General features: G+C 44.1%; 1 protein-coding gene across 2 annotated transcripts; it reads left to right on the top strand.

Moving 5' to 3' along the window:
- Positions 1 to 1,124: 1,124 nt before the first annotated feature.
- pgfb (placental growth factor b) lies at positions 1,125 to 13,897 on the top strand (the record flags this gene model as incomplete). 2 transcript variants are annotated; one of them, XM_084482279.1, is made up of 7 exons in its annotated part: positions 1,125 to 1,334; positions 11,437 to 11,473; positions 12,724 to 12,923; positions 13,406 to 13,485; positions 13,596 to 13,628; positions 13,715 to 13,777; positions 13,869 to 13,897. In XM_084482279.1, exons 1-7 carry the CDS (start codon positions 1,272 to 1,274, stop codon positions 13,888 to 13,890), a joined length of 498 nt encoding a protein of 165 aa, XP_084338405.1. In that variant the 5' UTR covers positions 1,125 to 1,271. The 2 variants fall into 2 exon arrangements, with proteins under 2 accessions (XP_084338405.1, XP_084338406.1); XM_084482280.1 differs by having other exon boundaries at positions 13,596 to 13,623; positions 13,713 to 13,777; positions 13,869 to 13,890.
- Between the last annotated feature and the right edge of the window lie 503 nt (positions 13,898 to 14,400).

Genomic DNA, 14,400 nt, shown 5'->3' with positions numbered 1-14,400 from the left:
TTTTTATTTTAAAATTTATTTAACACTACATTATCTCTTTTTTTTTGTTCTGCTGCACAACGGGAGATCTTTCATTGTGGCCATAAACCAAGCGTTGGGCCGTTTGCACGTGACCACTATTGAGGTTACTATGGTGGAAGAGCGAGGCTGCAGAACTGCTGGCTCTATACTCAGAGTGTAGGAAAGTTGTTCCTACCACTGCTAACATCCACAGCAGCAGGATTCTTCAGGGTTGAAGGAATGCAAGGAAGCCCCACCAGTAGGAGCCCTGCGTTCCAAGGCTACTGCAAACACAAGGCTTGCAGACAGAAGATTACCTCTATGTGTCAACAGTAATGCGATCTGCCTGGCCTTCATTTCTCCAGCATCCCGGAGTGTCTGAACCTCGCCCACAGCAAGAATTGGAAAGTTTTTTTCCCAGCAAAGTTTACTATGTTGAAAAAACTGGCAGTGCACCATTGTACATCCATTGCATTACATCCATTATAGATACATGTACATATATGTACATCCAGTACATCCATTCTCAAATGAGGGTGTAAATATTGCATTATGCACTGGAAGTTAGTTAAATTATAAATCCATTCATACCTGACACACGTTTGCAGAATAATCACTGTAATTCACTGTAGCCTATATCAGATCTTCTCAACTGACCGCTCCGTCCCACTCGGAAGGGGTGGCGGGTGCTATGGGGGAGGAGATTAAATTGGCCCGCCAGTCAAAAGGTAGTGGAGGCAATTAGAAACCCACATTCTAACTGCCATTGGCACAGAGCACGACAACGTTTTCAACTCTACGGTTTTCGGAATAACAAACTACAACTGCCGATTCGTGATATTATTTCTGGAGCAAATATGATTTGATCATATTTATTTTTTATAATTGAGTTCTGTCAAATTTTCTGACAGCATTTTATTATATATATTTGTTATATACCTTGCAATATTGACGTTCTTTCTTAAAACAAGCATTAAATGCTTTCTTTATGTATATTTATTTCATGTATATTAATCTCAGACAAGACTGACTCGGGGTACTTGCATCTTTTCCTCGGTCCCTCTTTGGAGAGAGAAACCCTCTTCATTACTTTCCACGGCGCGCTTCATCAGGTTACACCAGACTAGTGGATCTACGTGCCGAGACTCAGTCTCACCGGAGAAGGGAGCGGAGGACAACTCCACTGCTCTGGCTCCACTTCTCCTTCCAGCATCCTCTTTGTTAGCAGGAAAAATCCTATCCTTCGCGCTGGGTATCCACCAGACCACGACATGAAACTGTGCGTAATCACGTTGATGGCCGCCGCGCTCCAATTGCAGCTCTCACCTGCCCAGGTATGAACTCAACTCGTCAATTACTCGATCATCTAATAACGTGATCATCTTTTGTTGTAATTCTGCATGTATGAGGTTCCGGCACCAAGTCATTGCTGCATAACTGTATACTGTGCGCCTATAAGTTATTAAGTATAGCCTACGTTACAATGTTGGTCCAGCTTTGATAAAGCAGGCATGTGCATTAATGTGCTGTAGTAAAATAAAGTTGCAAGCCTTTTAATAACTCACATTCTCAGTTTGAGTCTATCCCAGTCTGTCAGACAGGTCTCTGTGGCCATTGATAGTGGTAGCCCATTGTGTATTCAAACCTTTGGGAATGTGTGCCATCCCAGTCCATTTGATGAGTGAGACGTGACAAAATTCACCAGCAAAGAAGATGATGCAAGCACACTCAAAGTTACATATGGGGAAAGCTACTAAACTAGTAATTACAAACACGTCATACTGAGGCACGGATGGATTTGGCAACGTCGTTTAACTTTGTTAAAAAGTTAATATTCATACCATGAGAATCATTTATTTTTATTGAATGACTCATTTATTATTTAAAATTATATAATATACTCCCAACGTATTTTAAGGTTTCAGATTAGTTTTGTCGTTTTGTAGAAGAGGCAATATAATGCCACAACCCCCTTGGAGATCGTGTCCCTGGCCTTGTTTCAAACTGGCAGGAACGTTTATCTCCACCTGCATCCATCTTACCTGCCACAACTCACTTTAATAATAGAGGTTGCCGTATAAATACCGTTTTACAAAGGACCACTTTTTTACATTGATTTACAATGATATGCAAGTGTGTTGGTTGTTTCTGTGGGCAGGTGTGTGTGTGTGTGTGTGTGTGTGTGTGTGTGTGTGTGTGTGTGTGTGTGTGTGTGTGTGTGTGTGTGTGTGTGTGTGTGTGTGTGTGTGTGTGTGTGTGTGTGCGTGCGTGCGTGAGTGTGTGTTCGAAAGTGATGCTATAATTTCCACCAAGATATATCACTGTCAAGCAACAGCAGATGCTTACAATGCTGGTCTGTTCTGTGTGGCCACACATTGTCAGTGGCCCCCTGTTGAGTGTGTGCCAGCCAGGAATGAGCTCCAACCTAGTAGACTGGGAGGTGTGTGTGTGTGTGTGTGTGTGTGTGTGTGTGTGTGTGTGTGTGTGTGTGTGTGTGTGTGTCTGTGTGTGTGCCTGGGAGGGGTACCCTGGTATCGGATGCACCGGCGGACACTGGCACACGCTCCTTACCCAAAGATCCAATTCAGAGTCTAACGTCTTGAGGTGTGTGTGTGTGTGTGTGTGTGTGTGTGTGTGTGTGTGTGTGTGTGTGTGTGTGTGTGCTGGCGAAGCCCCTCGTGTGTCATACAACACGTCGTTGGGCGTCTATTCCGGGCCGTACTCACACCGTTCATAGCCCAACCCCTGCGGCGGGACTGACAGCCCATGCAGACGTCATCTATGGCAGCTCCCAGTGGTCTCAGCGCGTTGCGTGTTTAAAGGTCTGAACTTCCCGCCGCCCAGACTCCACCTCAACCAAGCTGGCCATGAAACTAGCCAGCTTGGTTTCTCAGGGGCTTTTGCAGGGTGGGGGGGGGGGGGACGAGACGGGGGGCAGAGGTGATACAAACACATCTTATAGGATAATAGTCCTAATGGCTATGCAACGAAAACGTTGACCCTAGCATGTGTAGTTCATTCTGAGGGGGAAACATGGAAGGAGGGCTAAAGCTGTATCTCTAGCGTCATGTTTCACTATTCCTTTGAAATAGAGATATGATTCTGTAATTGATGTCATAGACTGTGTACACCAGTCATAGACCTTGTCAATAGCGATTGAATTACATCATATGAATGTCAAACTAATAAAATGTAATAGTTGTGGATGTCTGAAAGTAATGGAATCATCGTCACTCAATCATTGTACGACTTATTGGATCTTGTCAGTGTCCAACCGCAAGGGAAGCCTCGTGAGACCATCCAGATGTTCAAGTTTGCATTTTGCATTGAACATCAGTCTGGACTTGGCTGGGCAGTAATTCATTTCAAGATTAGGTCACAGCCTTACATTGTTCCAAAAGATCCAGCCAATCAGAGCGATGTTCTTGCTCTCTTCGCTATGACCGAATCTGGTCTGAAGTAAAGCTAAAACACATTATTCCCTTAGTTAAAACTTTCCTTGCAGATTTTGGCTCCTTCGGTCAAAAAACTGCTTTGATTTCTCTGTAGAATGCAAAACTTTCCTTGGGTGCCACCATTGTTTTTTAATGCGGTTTACAGACTGCGGTGCTCCTTCTCCATCGTGAACTCACACTCCCTCCCCCTGTCGCTGGTTGGTCCTCTCATTTATTTGTTTCTAATCTTTCAACGGCAGAGAGAAACAGAATGAGAACTCTGGAGATCAACTCTCAGGATCAATTGATGGTGAAGAAGATGAGGTAGAGGGCGGAAGTGGTGGTGATGACAAAACAGGCCTGGTGTTGACCCACTGGTTTACAGTGTGGGAATCTCCTAAGGGATCTGTGTGAGTCGCTCACCTCCTGATCCTTGGTATCATTGTACTGACTGATCTGCTGCCAAATACTTTAGGACTGATGCATCCTACAACAATCAAATGTTGACACCTTTCCTATTTAAGTTGGTGAAAAAAAAAAAAAAGTTTAAAAAAAAAAAGTTTCTAATTTCCAGATATCATTGGAATGTTTATTTTTGAGGACGGTTGTGTTTGATATTGAGTCATGAGACAAATGGAGACAGGTTGGTCTGATGAGTCAAGCAATAAATGTGAAAAGACAGAATGAAATGGAAATTTACCGATATCATTCACAAGGTATGCAAACGCATGTGATGTGTAGTTGAACATTTGGCACAATCCAAAGTGATCCTCATTGATGGATGATACATTTAGGAAATTGCAGGTCATTATATTAAGTAAATGTCTGCATAGGGTGACCAGAAGTCTTGGTTCACCCGGGGACTGTCCCCATCTTTGGTGGCCTGTCCCTGGCCTGCCCTCATCTTTGGTGGCCTGTCTCTGTCCTGTCCCATCTTTGGTTGCCTGTCCCATCTTTGGTGGCCTGTCCCATCTTTGGTTACCAGTCCTCATCTTTTGTGAACAGTCCTCATCTTTGGTTACCAGTCCTCATCTTTGGTGATCAGTCCCCGGAAATGTCCCCTGTAGAAAGATATACACGATTTTTTAAATATAGGAATAGATTACATAGATTAAATATAAATTAAATCTTTGATTTAAATGTATTTGTTTCAATTAATGGTTTTGTTTCAATCAATTTTTTTATTCAGATATCCGGTCACCTATAATATCTCTGAATGAACGCCAGAAGTCCAAGATACTTTTCTCAAACCCTTAAACACTTCAACCATAAACACACAGAGAGAGTTCACAACAGAGTAGACCAGTCGAATAGGTCCATCCTATCCAAAAACAAATGATTCTCAAAACGTCACACAACATAACCTTGAATAACCTTATTAATACACCTTCAGCCTCCACCCTTTTGTACATCGAGACATATGGACCGGTGTGTTGTGTTTTATTTTTGTTTCATTTCTCAAAATAGCCCCCGGCCGTCTCCTATGGCTCTTTACATAGATGGGAGTGGAAGCACCTGGGCTGTGGAACAATATCCTGCCCCCCCCAGCGGTGGAGCTGTCACCGTCCTCACCGCCGTGTTCCCCGCTCGCCACACATTCCCTGACATGTTGCTGTCCCCCCCACTCCTGCATAGTACTGCCACTTCCTGTGGTGGGTCCAGAGGTGTCACGCCATCCTCCTGCACTGTCCTGTGTGTGTGTGTGTGTGTGTGTGTGTGTGTGTGTGTGTGTGTGTGTGTGAGAGAGAGAGAGAGAGAGAGAGAGAGAGAGAGAGAGAGAGAGAGAGAGAGAGAGAGAGAGAGAACGAGAGAGAGAGACCACAAGAAAAAGAGAGAGAGAGAGCGAAAGAAAGAGAAACAAGAGAGAGAGGGAAAGAAAGAGGGAGAGAGAGCAAAGGAAAGAGAGAACGAGAGAAAGAGCGAAAGAAGGAGAGATCGAGGGAGAGAGAAAGAAAGAGAGCGAGAAAGAGAGAGTGAGATAGATAGAAAAAGAGAGAGTGAAAGAAAGAGAGCGAGAGCGAAAGAAAGAGAAGGAAAAAGAGAGAGATAGAAAGAAAGAAAGAGCGAGAGAGAGCGAAAAAGAAAGAGAGTGAGAGAGATAGCAAAGGAGAGAGCGAATGAGAGAGAGTGAGAGAGCAAAAGAGAGAGAGTGAGAGAGCAAAAGAGGGAGCAGGCAAGAGCGAGCAAGAGAGAGAGAGAACGAGAGAGGGACTACAGCACAATGCACAGACAAGTGCTTACATCCTGTCTGCCCTGCTTGGTCTGAATTCAAAGGCGTTTTTATTGTGAAGCACCATGCCAGTGCCTGTTTCCTCCTGCCCATGTGACAGCTCACACACCTTCCAGCCTTCTAGTCAAACAGCCGGAATGTGCTGCGGATCTGAGATTTATTGCCTCTTTCAATGTAGTATTCTCTTTGTGTAGTATGCAGGCTCCACCTTGCTTGATAATACATACCGCTGGTATCACTGAAGAGGAAACGTGGTTGGTTAACTCATTCAGCAAACACACGTGTCAAAGCTTTATAGATGGCATTTGATTTAAGTATAAATGCTTACTCTTAAAAGCTAGACTTTATTTACTTTGGCTGGAGGAGAAACAGGAGTAGAGTGGGCGTCTCTACTCATCTACTCTACGCATCCTGATAACAAGGCTGTCTTAAGCCCTGGCCACATGGCCACATGTCTCCAACCTATCTGTATACGATGATCTGGCTGAGTGCAGGTGTGTCCATTACATCAGCGTAGGCAGCCAAAGCACAGGGGGGTCTGACCATCTGGGTCACACTCAGCCTTGACCCCAAACAAAGAACTCAACTCAATTGTTGTAGCAAAGACATGACTCACATATATATATATATATATACATATATATATATTTACTGTGTGTGTATGTGGGGGTAGTTGTGTGTGTGTGTTTGTGCGTGCGTGTGTGTGTGTGTGTGTGTGTGTGTGTGTGTGTGTGTGTATGTGCAGAAGTGCATGTGTTGGCTTATGCATGTGTGTATGTAATGGGTGTGTGAGGGTGTATGTGTGCAAATGAAATAGACACATGCCATCGTGTGTGTGTGCGTGTGTGCATGTGCATGTGTGCACGTGCCTGCCTGCGTGCTTCCCTGTGTGTGCATCCCTGTGTGTTACCGCGTCCCCCACACATCCTCTCCCATGATATTTCCTCCAGGCCTGCAGCTTGCAGCATGGCGTGCAGTGAGGGGCTGACCAGTGGGGCCTCTACTCCCTGTGCCGTCCCTCTCCTCCCTGGTTGTAATGCCCCGACCCGGGGGAGAGGGACAATCAGGAAATATGGATTTCTCCTTCCTCGGCATGAGGAGTAGAAGTGACGCTCGGGGCGTTTGTGTGCTCGGCCGCTTTAATCTCCCATCTGGACATAATTTAGTGTGGTTTACATGGGAGAAGGCCGTTTACTGTAATAGGGACGCAATTACCACCGGTCAGCCTTATCTGGAGACCTGTGTCGTGTGTGTGCATGTGTGCGTGTGTGCGTGTGTGTGTGTGTGTGTGTGTGTGTGTGTGTGTGTGTGTGTGTGTGTGTGCGCACGCGTGCATCTGTGTACTTGCATTAATTGGTCTTCTATTGAGGAAATGCTTTTTGTTCCCAATGAATCGAAAAACAGCATTTTGATGGAGCTTTTGCCGAGGCACTTGGCTGGTGTACACAGAAAAGCCAACCTTTCCACTGACGTCAAGAACTTCAGAGATTATTTAGACGCTAAATAAACGACAAATAGCGAAATAAACACGGGTTCTCCAATTTCAGTCAACAATCTGTTTGAATCCTCAAAAAGATCGCAAAGGTTGACCAATCAAGTGAAATCCTTTCTCCTAACGTAATTCTGACTAATCCTTACTTTCCATGACTAGTAACTAATCCTGCCAAGAAAACAATGCACTCCTAAACACCAATCCCACCTCTTGATCTACAGCACAAAGTTACCCACGGTAACTGGACAGATTTCCTATGCCCAACATCATACGCAACAGCTGACTTTTCACTTTTCCACACGGCCTAGGCGAAGTGACGTTCATTGAACGCACAGTCAAGGCTGTTGCTTTGCGTTCCCTCCAAATCGCTACGTGCAGTAGCAGACCTCTCTCCTCCTCTGTACCTTCTCTGGGGTTGGCTGCTGTGACCCGTGCAGCTCTGCTGAAGTGTGTTGATGTTCCACTCACACTCGGTGATGTAGCGTCCCTGCCTGACCACCCCCTACGCCCAGCTGGACCCCGTCAGCTCTCCAATGCCGGCTGCCATTGTTGTTATTGCGGTGGTCTCACGTATACATACCGTGATGCAGCGTTGAGAGGAGGAGCGAGGAGACACGTTGTTTGATGATGAATGTCTTGAAGGCTGTGGTTTTTGGTTTTCAGCTGGAATCTCATTTGTTCCAAAAAAAAGAGGAAAATGGGATAAGGAAAAGAGTTGGTTAGGAACTGTAGTCACATAGTGTACGTCTTGCTCTGTGGGATCTCGCTTGTATAGAAAGACACAGGGCAGCTCTTTGATTGTCCCCTGCTGAACCGTTTACATTCACAAACTCTAGAAGTTTACAACTACTCACTGCTACAGCAGATTTGCTTTGGTCATCACGAGCCACTGTTCTGGCTCCCCTCCGCTGGCTCCATGCCAGGGAGAACGCGTTAGAAAGATGTTCTCCAGCTGTGTAGGGGAGGCCTGGACCATAAACATCTTTAGTACTTCAAACCCCAGTCGTAAAAGTGGTTATCATGTTTGCGTAATGCTATCAAAGAAATGCGGCTGAAGAACACATTTATTTAAAATATAAGTAAACAAACATTTTATAGATTATGTCTTGCAAAAACAAATGTAGATACATTTCTAGCTGTGATACCGGTTATGGCTTCAAGTTCCCATCCATGTCTTATGCAATAATAGTATTTCGTGAAAACGAGAAATTCAAAGTGTTTTATGTTTAAAGTGGAAATGAAGCAGTGAAATAAAACAGATGTCTATAGCACTAGTTAAATATTTAAATTGACCATAAATATAAATAAAGTCGGAAATATGACCCGTTATTCGGAGTAAAGCACAAACAAGTTGCATTAATTATAATGGTTTCAGCCTGTGTGCCGCCATCTTTGTTTTCAGAACGTGATGACATCACGAGAATGGTTGGTACAACATTCTATGTTGTTTACATAGCAGTCAGCTATGAAAAGTACACCAGCAGCTGGGCTACCACACTGCCTTACAGTTCGTTCATTTCATGATACAAGTAATTGTCGTGCCATTTGCGTGTGCACATGAATATGCGAAAATAGTGCAACCGACAGTGTTTGCAAATTGATTATTTCCGTAAACAATGGATTATTTTGGCAATGGATTAGAAATTATCAAGAGCATGGAGCAAGCTAGTCTGCAAACAAGACCATCTTCAAACAGTGAGTGTACTCATTTCTCAGTTTTGCAACATGTGGACTACACACAGCAGAACAAAGCAAACACAAAAACGAGTATTATGGAGATTGCAATACACTTTGTTCGACGTTTCCAGGGCTGCCAACTTTTGGGTGTTGGTTGGAGTGAGATTCTGTAGAATCTTGCAATGCATACCTTATAGCAGGTCGGGATTGTTGACGGGGGGGGGGGGGGGGGGAGGTGGGGGGTGATCGGGATTGTTGACGGGAGGCTTGGGGGATTTGAATAATCGTGACACTTAGCATAATCTGTTGACTTGATGCATACCCACTTGGCAGGACAATCACAAATTGACAATTTCTCATATAGTAGTAGAAGCTAAGTATACCTCTTGTTCCTCTGCCTGGCAAGAGCGTTTCTGCGCTCTGTCTCTGCGCATAAGAGCAGCGGCCGGGTCTGTTTTGACAGGTCTGTCCATGTCTCCAGCACTATAGCCACTAAAATTAAAAATTGTTGGCACAGCATCTGGCAAATCGCCCATCTTCAGGAAAAGCTCCCTCTTCGACGTAATCAGACTCTATAAAGTGGTCGCTACATACTCTGCCCTGGTCCCATTGGGGGGCTGAGGCGTTTCAATGCAGCTAACCATCTTCGGAGGAGTTTAGGCTTGTTGACTGGACTCTTTTACCCGATAATATTAGTTTGAACAGCCAGGGGCAATACAAAATGACCCCCCTGTTCTTTTTCGAAGATCTGCCATGTTTATTTGACAGTTAGCGAGCAAGCACAAACAAACGCTAACCATTCTGATGACGTAGCGCCTGCATTTTTAAAACATGGCCGCGCCCTAGTGACGAAAGTCGTTATCAACATGTCATTTTCCAGTGAAACTACTTGAATTTCAGGTTTAATGAAAATCCATGTATTTCCAAAAATTAAAAAGCAACCAAAAAATGGTCACAGTTCTCATTGCTTAATTTCCCCTTTAAATCTAACTGTAATCACACCACAACCAATCGCCACAAACTCACACAAACTTTGCAGTTTTATAGAACACTCTTTCCAAATACTCCACAAGTCAAATAGCAGAAGCTGCTGGTCGCTACGTGACCATCCTCATGTAGTCAAGCCGTTCTGCCAGCGTGTCATGGCTTACCTCAGGTTTAATTCCCAACCACACGCAAGATGCCAAGTGGGTGCTTAGTCATTCCAAGGTCTGAACCCGGAATACAGATCTGAGTAAGGGTTAGGAAATTGCTTTGACTCATGAGCAGAGCACATTACTGCAACATTATTTCCTTCAAACTCGCACATCCACCGGAGAAGGGCGGCAATGCAATGCCTGGTTAGGTTAATAGGGCTTGCTCATGGGCATCTGCACTTCATTTGTTAAGGAATGCTTGGGTACCAGCAACCCTTAAATGGACTGACGATTGCTGTACTTTTGTGTGTGTGTGTGTGTGTGTGTGTGTGTGTGTGTGTGTGTGTGTGTGTGTGTGTGTGTGTGTGTGCATGCGTGTGCTTGTGTGTGTGTGTGTGTGTGTGTGTGTGTGTGTGTGTGTGTGTGTGTGTGTGTGTGTGTATGCTTGTGTGTGCGTGCATGTGCTTCTGTGTGTGTGTGTGTGTGTGTGTTTGTGTGTGTGTGTGTGTGTGTGTGTGTGCGCAGAGTAAAACATAGATGTTATGTGATGATATCTGTCATCGTGGTAGCAGGACATTCCACTCCAAATGTTTTGATAAAAATGGCTGACTTTAGCACTGATAACCAGTGTCCTCAACTCACACTTATTTTGGTCCAAAAACAGGAAGAAGGTGCGACATTCAGAGGCAGATGGTGGAAAAAAAGAACATCCTACACTAGTACACAACGATTTGGGGAAACAGTGTTGTAACCATTTCATGGAACTGAAGCAGGGGACTAATGTCAGTTTGTCAGTTTGACAGCGAAGGTGTTTGGACACTAGACGACGGAAGCAGGTCTGTCTGTCGGCTTCTGCCAGGACAGATTATATCAAATGCTGGATTTCCCATCCTGAGATGGAGTCGCTGAAGAGGGTTTGTGTTTTCCCAGACTGATGAGAAAGGGGCTCTGTTTATGATGGGGACGATGGGAAACATGTCAGAGAGAGGGGAACAAACAAGCAATGGGGAAATAAATAGGGCATATTCTTACGCCACAGGAAACAGGTTTGGGACAGGAAGGCACCAAATATAATTGAATATGTTCGCAGTGTGTATCATCTAGTACACTTTTCAATATTTTCAATATTAACTATTGAAATGATCCTCCCAACAGCAGTTAGATACAGCCTATGGGGACTGACTGTAAAATGGTGTATGAAGCCATGAGGTGATCTCTGCAGGCTATTTGCCTTTAACATCAATATTAGAAAAGTCTATAATCAGTTATGATGCAGGTTTTATTACTGCTGGCTTGGTGGCCCTCTGTGATAGCCTACTGGAGTTTACACAGCAGCAATGATGTCAATTCTGCTTGTAGAATTTTGCCTGAGAATATTAACGTGTGATTGTTTGTGCTTCTTTGAACAACCAAAGTACTGCAATATCAAGGAACATTTTCTAATCTAATGTGTCTTTTGTTTCACAGAGCCTGCCCTCCTCAAGTATAAACAGCACATCTGAAGGTACATCTATCTGTCTCTCTGTCTGTGTGTCTGTCTGCCTGTCTGATTTACTCTACCATTAAAAGACTGATGTAGAGGAGAGTACCGAGTATGTGAATCTCATCCTCACAATGTGATATTCACACTGCCTATGAATCATTCATAAAATGGTATTTTCCATTGTTTCTTGTGTGATCAGTCCATTCCTGATCACTGAATTGAAAGCTCACGTTTGGGGAGCTGGGGATGATCTTTTGTTCGGGCTCCAAGGCCCTGAGAAGGGCTTAGTGCCAGCAAGACTGATGGATGAGGTCACGGCCCTAAACATGTTGCTCCCTCACCAGCTCCCTCTCATCCTCCTCTCCTCCTGGCCAAGCTGTAAATCAGTGTCACTGCAAAATAAATACTGACAAAACCCTTCAAAGCTCTGGTAGTCAGGAGAGGATTGAAGAGTTACCAAGCAAAACTAAGGCCAGATAATGAACAGGAATTATGCAGCAGAGCGCTCCACTGGCTGACTGGTCTGGTTACTGGTAACACGAGGCTGCTGGCTCCCTTCTCCTCCTCAGAGCAGAGCTCTCTTCCCATCCCTCTTCGTCCAGCCGTCCTGCTTTTATAAACAGCTGCAGTACTGTCAGGCTCCAGTCTCTGACCCCCGGGGCCACTCTGGTCCCAGCGGGGCCCGCGGGGCTGCCCCGTCCCAGCTCAGTCCAGGTCCTGCTCATGTCCCTTGTTTCCAACATTTGTTTTTCCTGAGCGTACTGTTTGTTCGGCCATAATCTTGCCATGTTCCATCCCCCCCCCCTTTGACGATGCAATTGGGTCACTTTTACACATATACTCCCACAGGAAAGAGGGCATTACACAAACTTTGTTTTGGTTGTTTCTTCAAAATGACAACAGGATATACACAGGCGTATTAGCAGCACTTTCATGTTGGACTCGTTGGGACCATTTTTTTTAATGGTGTTTGAGAATAGCTCAAGCTTCTAACAAGCTTTTTTTGTTTTAAGTACAAATACGTTTGTCAAACTGTAGAGCTACACAGACTTCTTTACTACAAACAAGAAAGACAATCTGTTGAGCCAATCAGAAACAGCAATCTGTTGTCAAAAAAGAAAAGCGCAATACTGTGCCTGTGTTTGGTACTGTTGTTCCTGCAGGTTCAAAATTCCTGTTTGGTTGCTCCTAAAATGTTTCATAAAGTATAAATGCAATTCTTTAGTATAAGCTGTCCCCATTAGCTCACTCTGCTCCCCTGTCACACGCAGTCGTCCTGAACTTCCAAGAGGTGTGGCACCGGAGCTTCTGCCGGACCATCGAGAAGCTGGTGGAGGTGGTGCAGGAGTACCCTGGGGAAGTGGAGCACATCTACAGCCCGTCCTGTGTACCCCTGGTGCGCTGTGCCGGCTGCTGCGGGGATGACAACATGGAGTGCCACCCCACCCACACCTCCAATGTCACCATGCTGGTAAGCCATAGGCCGTCAGATATTGATAATAATATTTATATTCTGTGAATGATAATACTAATAACTAACTCTAACTCTTTTGTAATTTGTATACTGTAGGTATCACTTTTGTATTGAATGTGTGTAAAGAATATAATGTATTTACCTATGGTAAATAAAATGTGTTTACTCTCTATCATTTATATTATTGTTGTTGACAGTTGTGATGTATTGAGATGTATTTTTAACATTGTTGATAGATAGTGCAGGTTTAATATCGTTGATAGTGCAGGTTTAATTTTGTTGAGAGTGCAGGTTTAACATTGTTGAGAGTGCAGGTTTAATAGCATTGATAGTGCAGGTTAAAAAACTGTATATGTTAAACTGCAGCTATTTACTCATTCCATCCTGGGAATTGTTCTGTGTACATTGTTTATTCTGGTCCACAGGTTGCTAATCGGAAACTTATATAATGCTGGTTCAATGTCCTTATGTTTCCACAGCTGTTGAAAATCAAGCCAGCAGAGCAAGGTCAAGAATATGTTGAGATGACGTTTGTGGAGCACCAGACATGTGAATGTAGGTAAGACAAGCAAGCAGAGAACTCAGAGAACATATTCATAAAAACAATGCTCATTTGATATTGAATCGAATAGCTGCTTTGTTCTGATTTTAAATGTATTCCATCCTTAGAAAACGAGAGCCCATCATGAGGGTTGAAGTAAGGTAAGTGGATGTTAATTTGCTAAGGTGTGAAATTTAATTTGATAGCATCTCTGCTCTGGAGCTTTATAGTATCTTATTTTGTACAGAAGGAGGCAGAAAGGGAGAGGAAAGAAGAGAAAGGAAAGACAAAGAGGGAAAGACTGTGACAGGTAAGACTCAACCAAACTAGCCTCAACCCGTTTTACTGGAGTGCCCTTGAAGCTAATGTTGATCTTCTAATATTGTTTGTGTTTATTTTAGGTGCCAGGTCCCTCGTAGGTAACTAGTGGCATATATATATACCCCCCCCCCCCCCCCAAACCCCGCCCCCCTCCCTGTCGCAAAATGGCTCACTATTTATTTCCCATTTCGATCTTCACTGTCTGCGACTGCAGTCAAGAGACTCAAAGACTGGGTTGTTGTGGCGACAGGCCCTCCTGCGGACGGGGAGAGCTTTTTAAATCAAGGTTCAACCGGAAGTGCCTTTTGATATGTGAAAACGATTCTGTTACACGCCTGACACGACGGACATCCCTGGGAGCCAGTGCAATAGGACCAAACAGACAGAGAATAATACTGTGTTGTTTTTTACTCCTTCTTTATACTGGTTATTAACAACTTTATGTATCATGTAGGTATTTAAAGATTTTACCATTGTTTAAAATGTTTATTTATTGATACAGCTAAAATATTCTTTGGATTAACAGTCAAGGTTTGAAGCAACGTCTTCCGTCGAACTGTATCGTCATCAAGGCCAATGAGGAACATCCCATCGCGTGTCTCTTAATTTTTC

This window comes from Micromesistius poutassou (assembly GCF_964030765.1).
Source record: "Micromesistius poutassou genome assembly, chromosome: 17".
Taxonomy (NCBI): Eukaryota; Metazoa; Chordata; class Actinopteri; order Gadiformes; family Gadidae; genus Micromesistius; species Micromesistius poutassou.
This window is presented reverse-complemented; position numbering and strand designations above follow the sequence as displayed.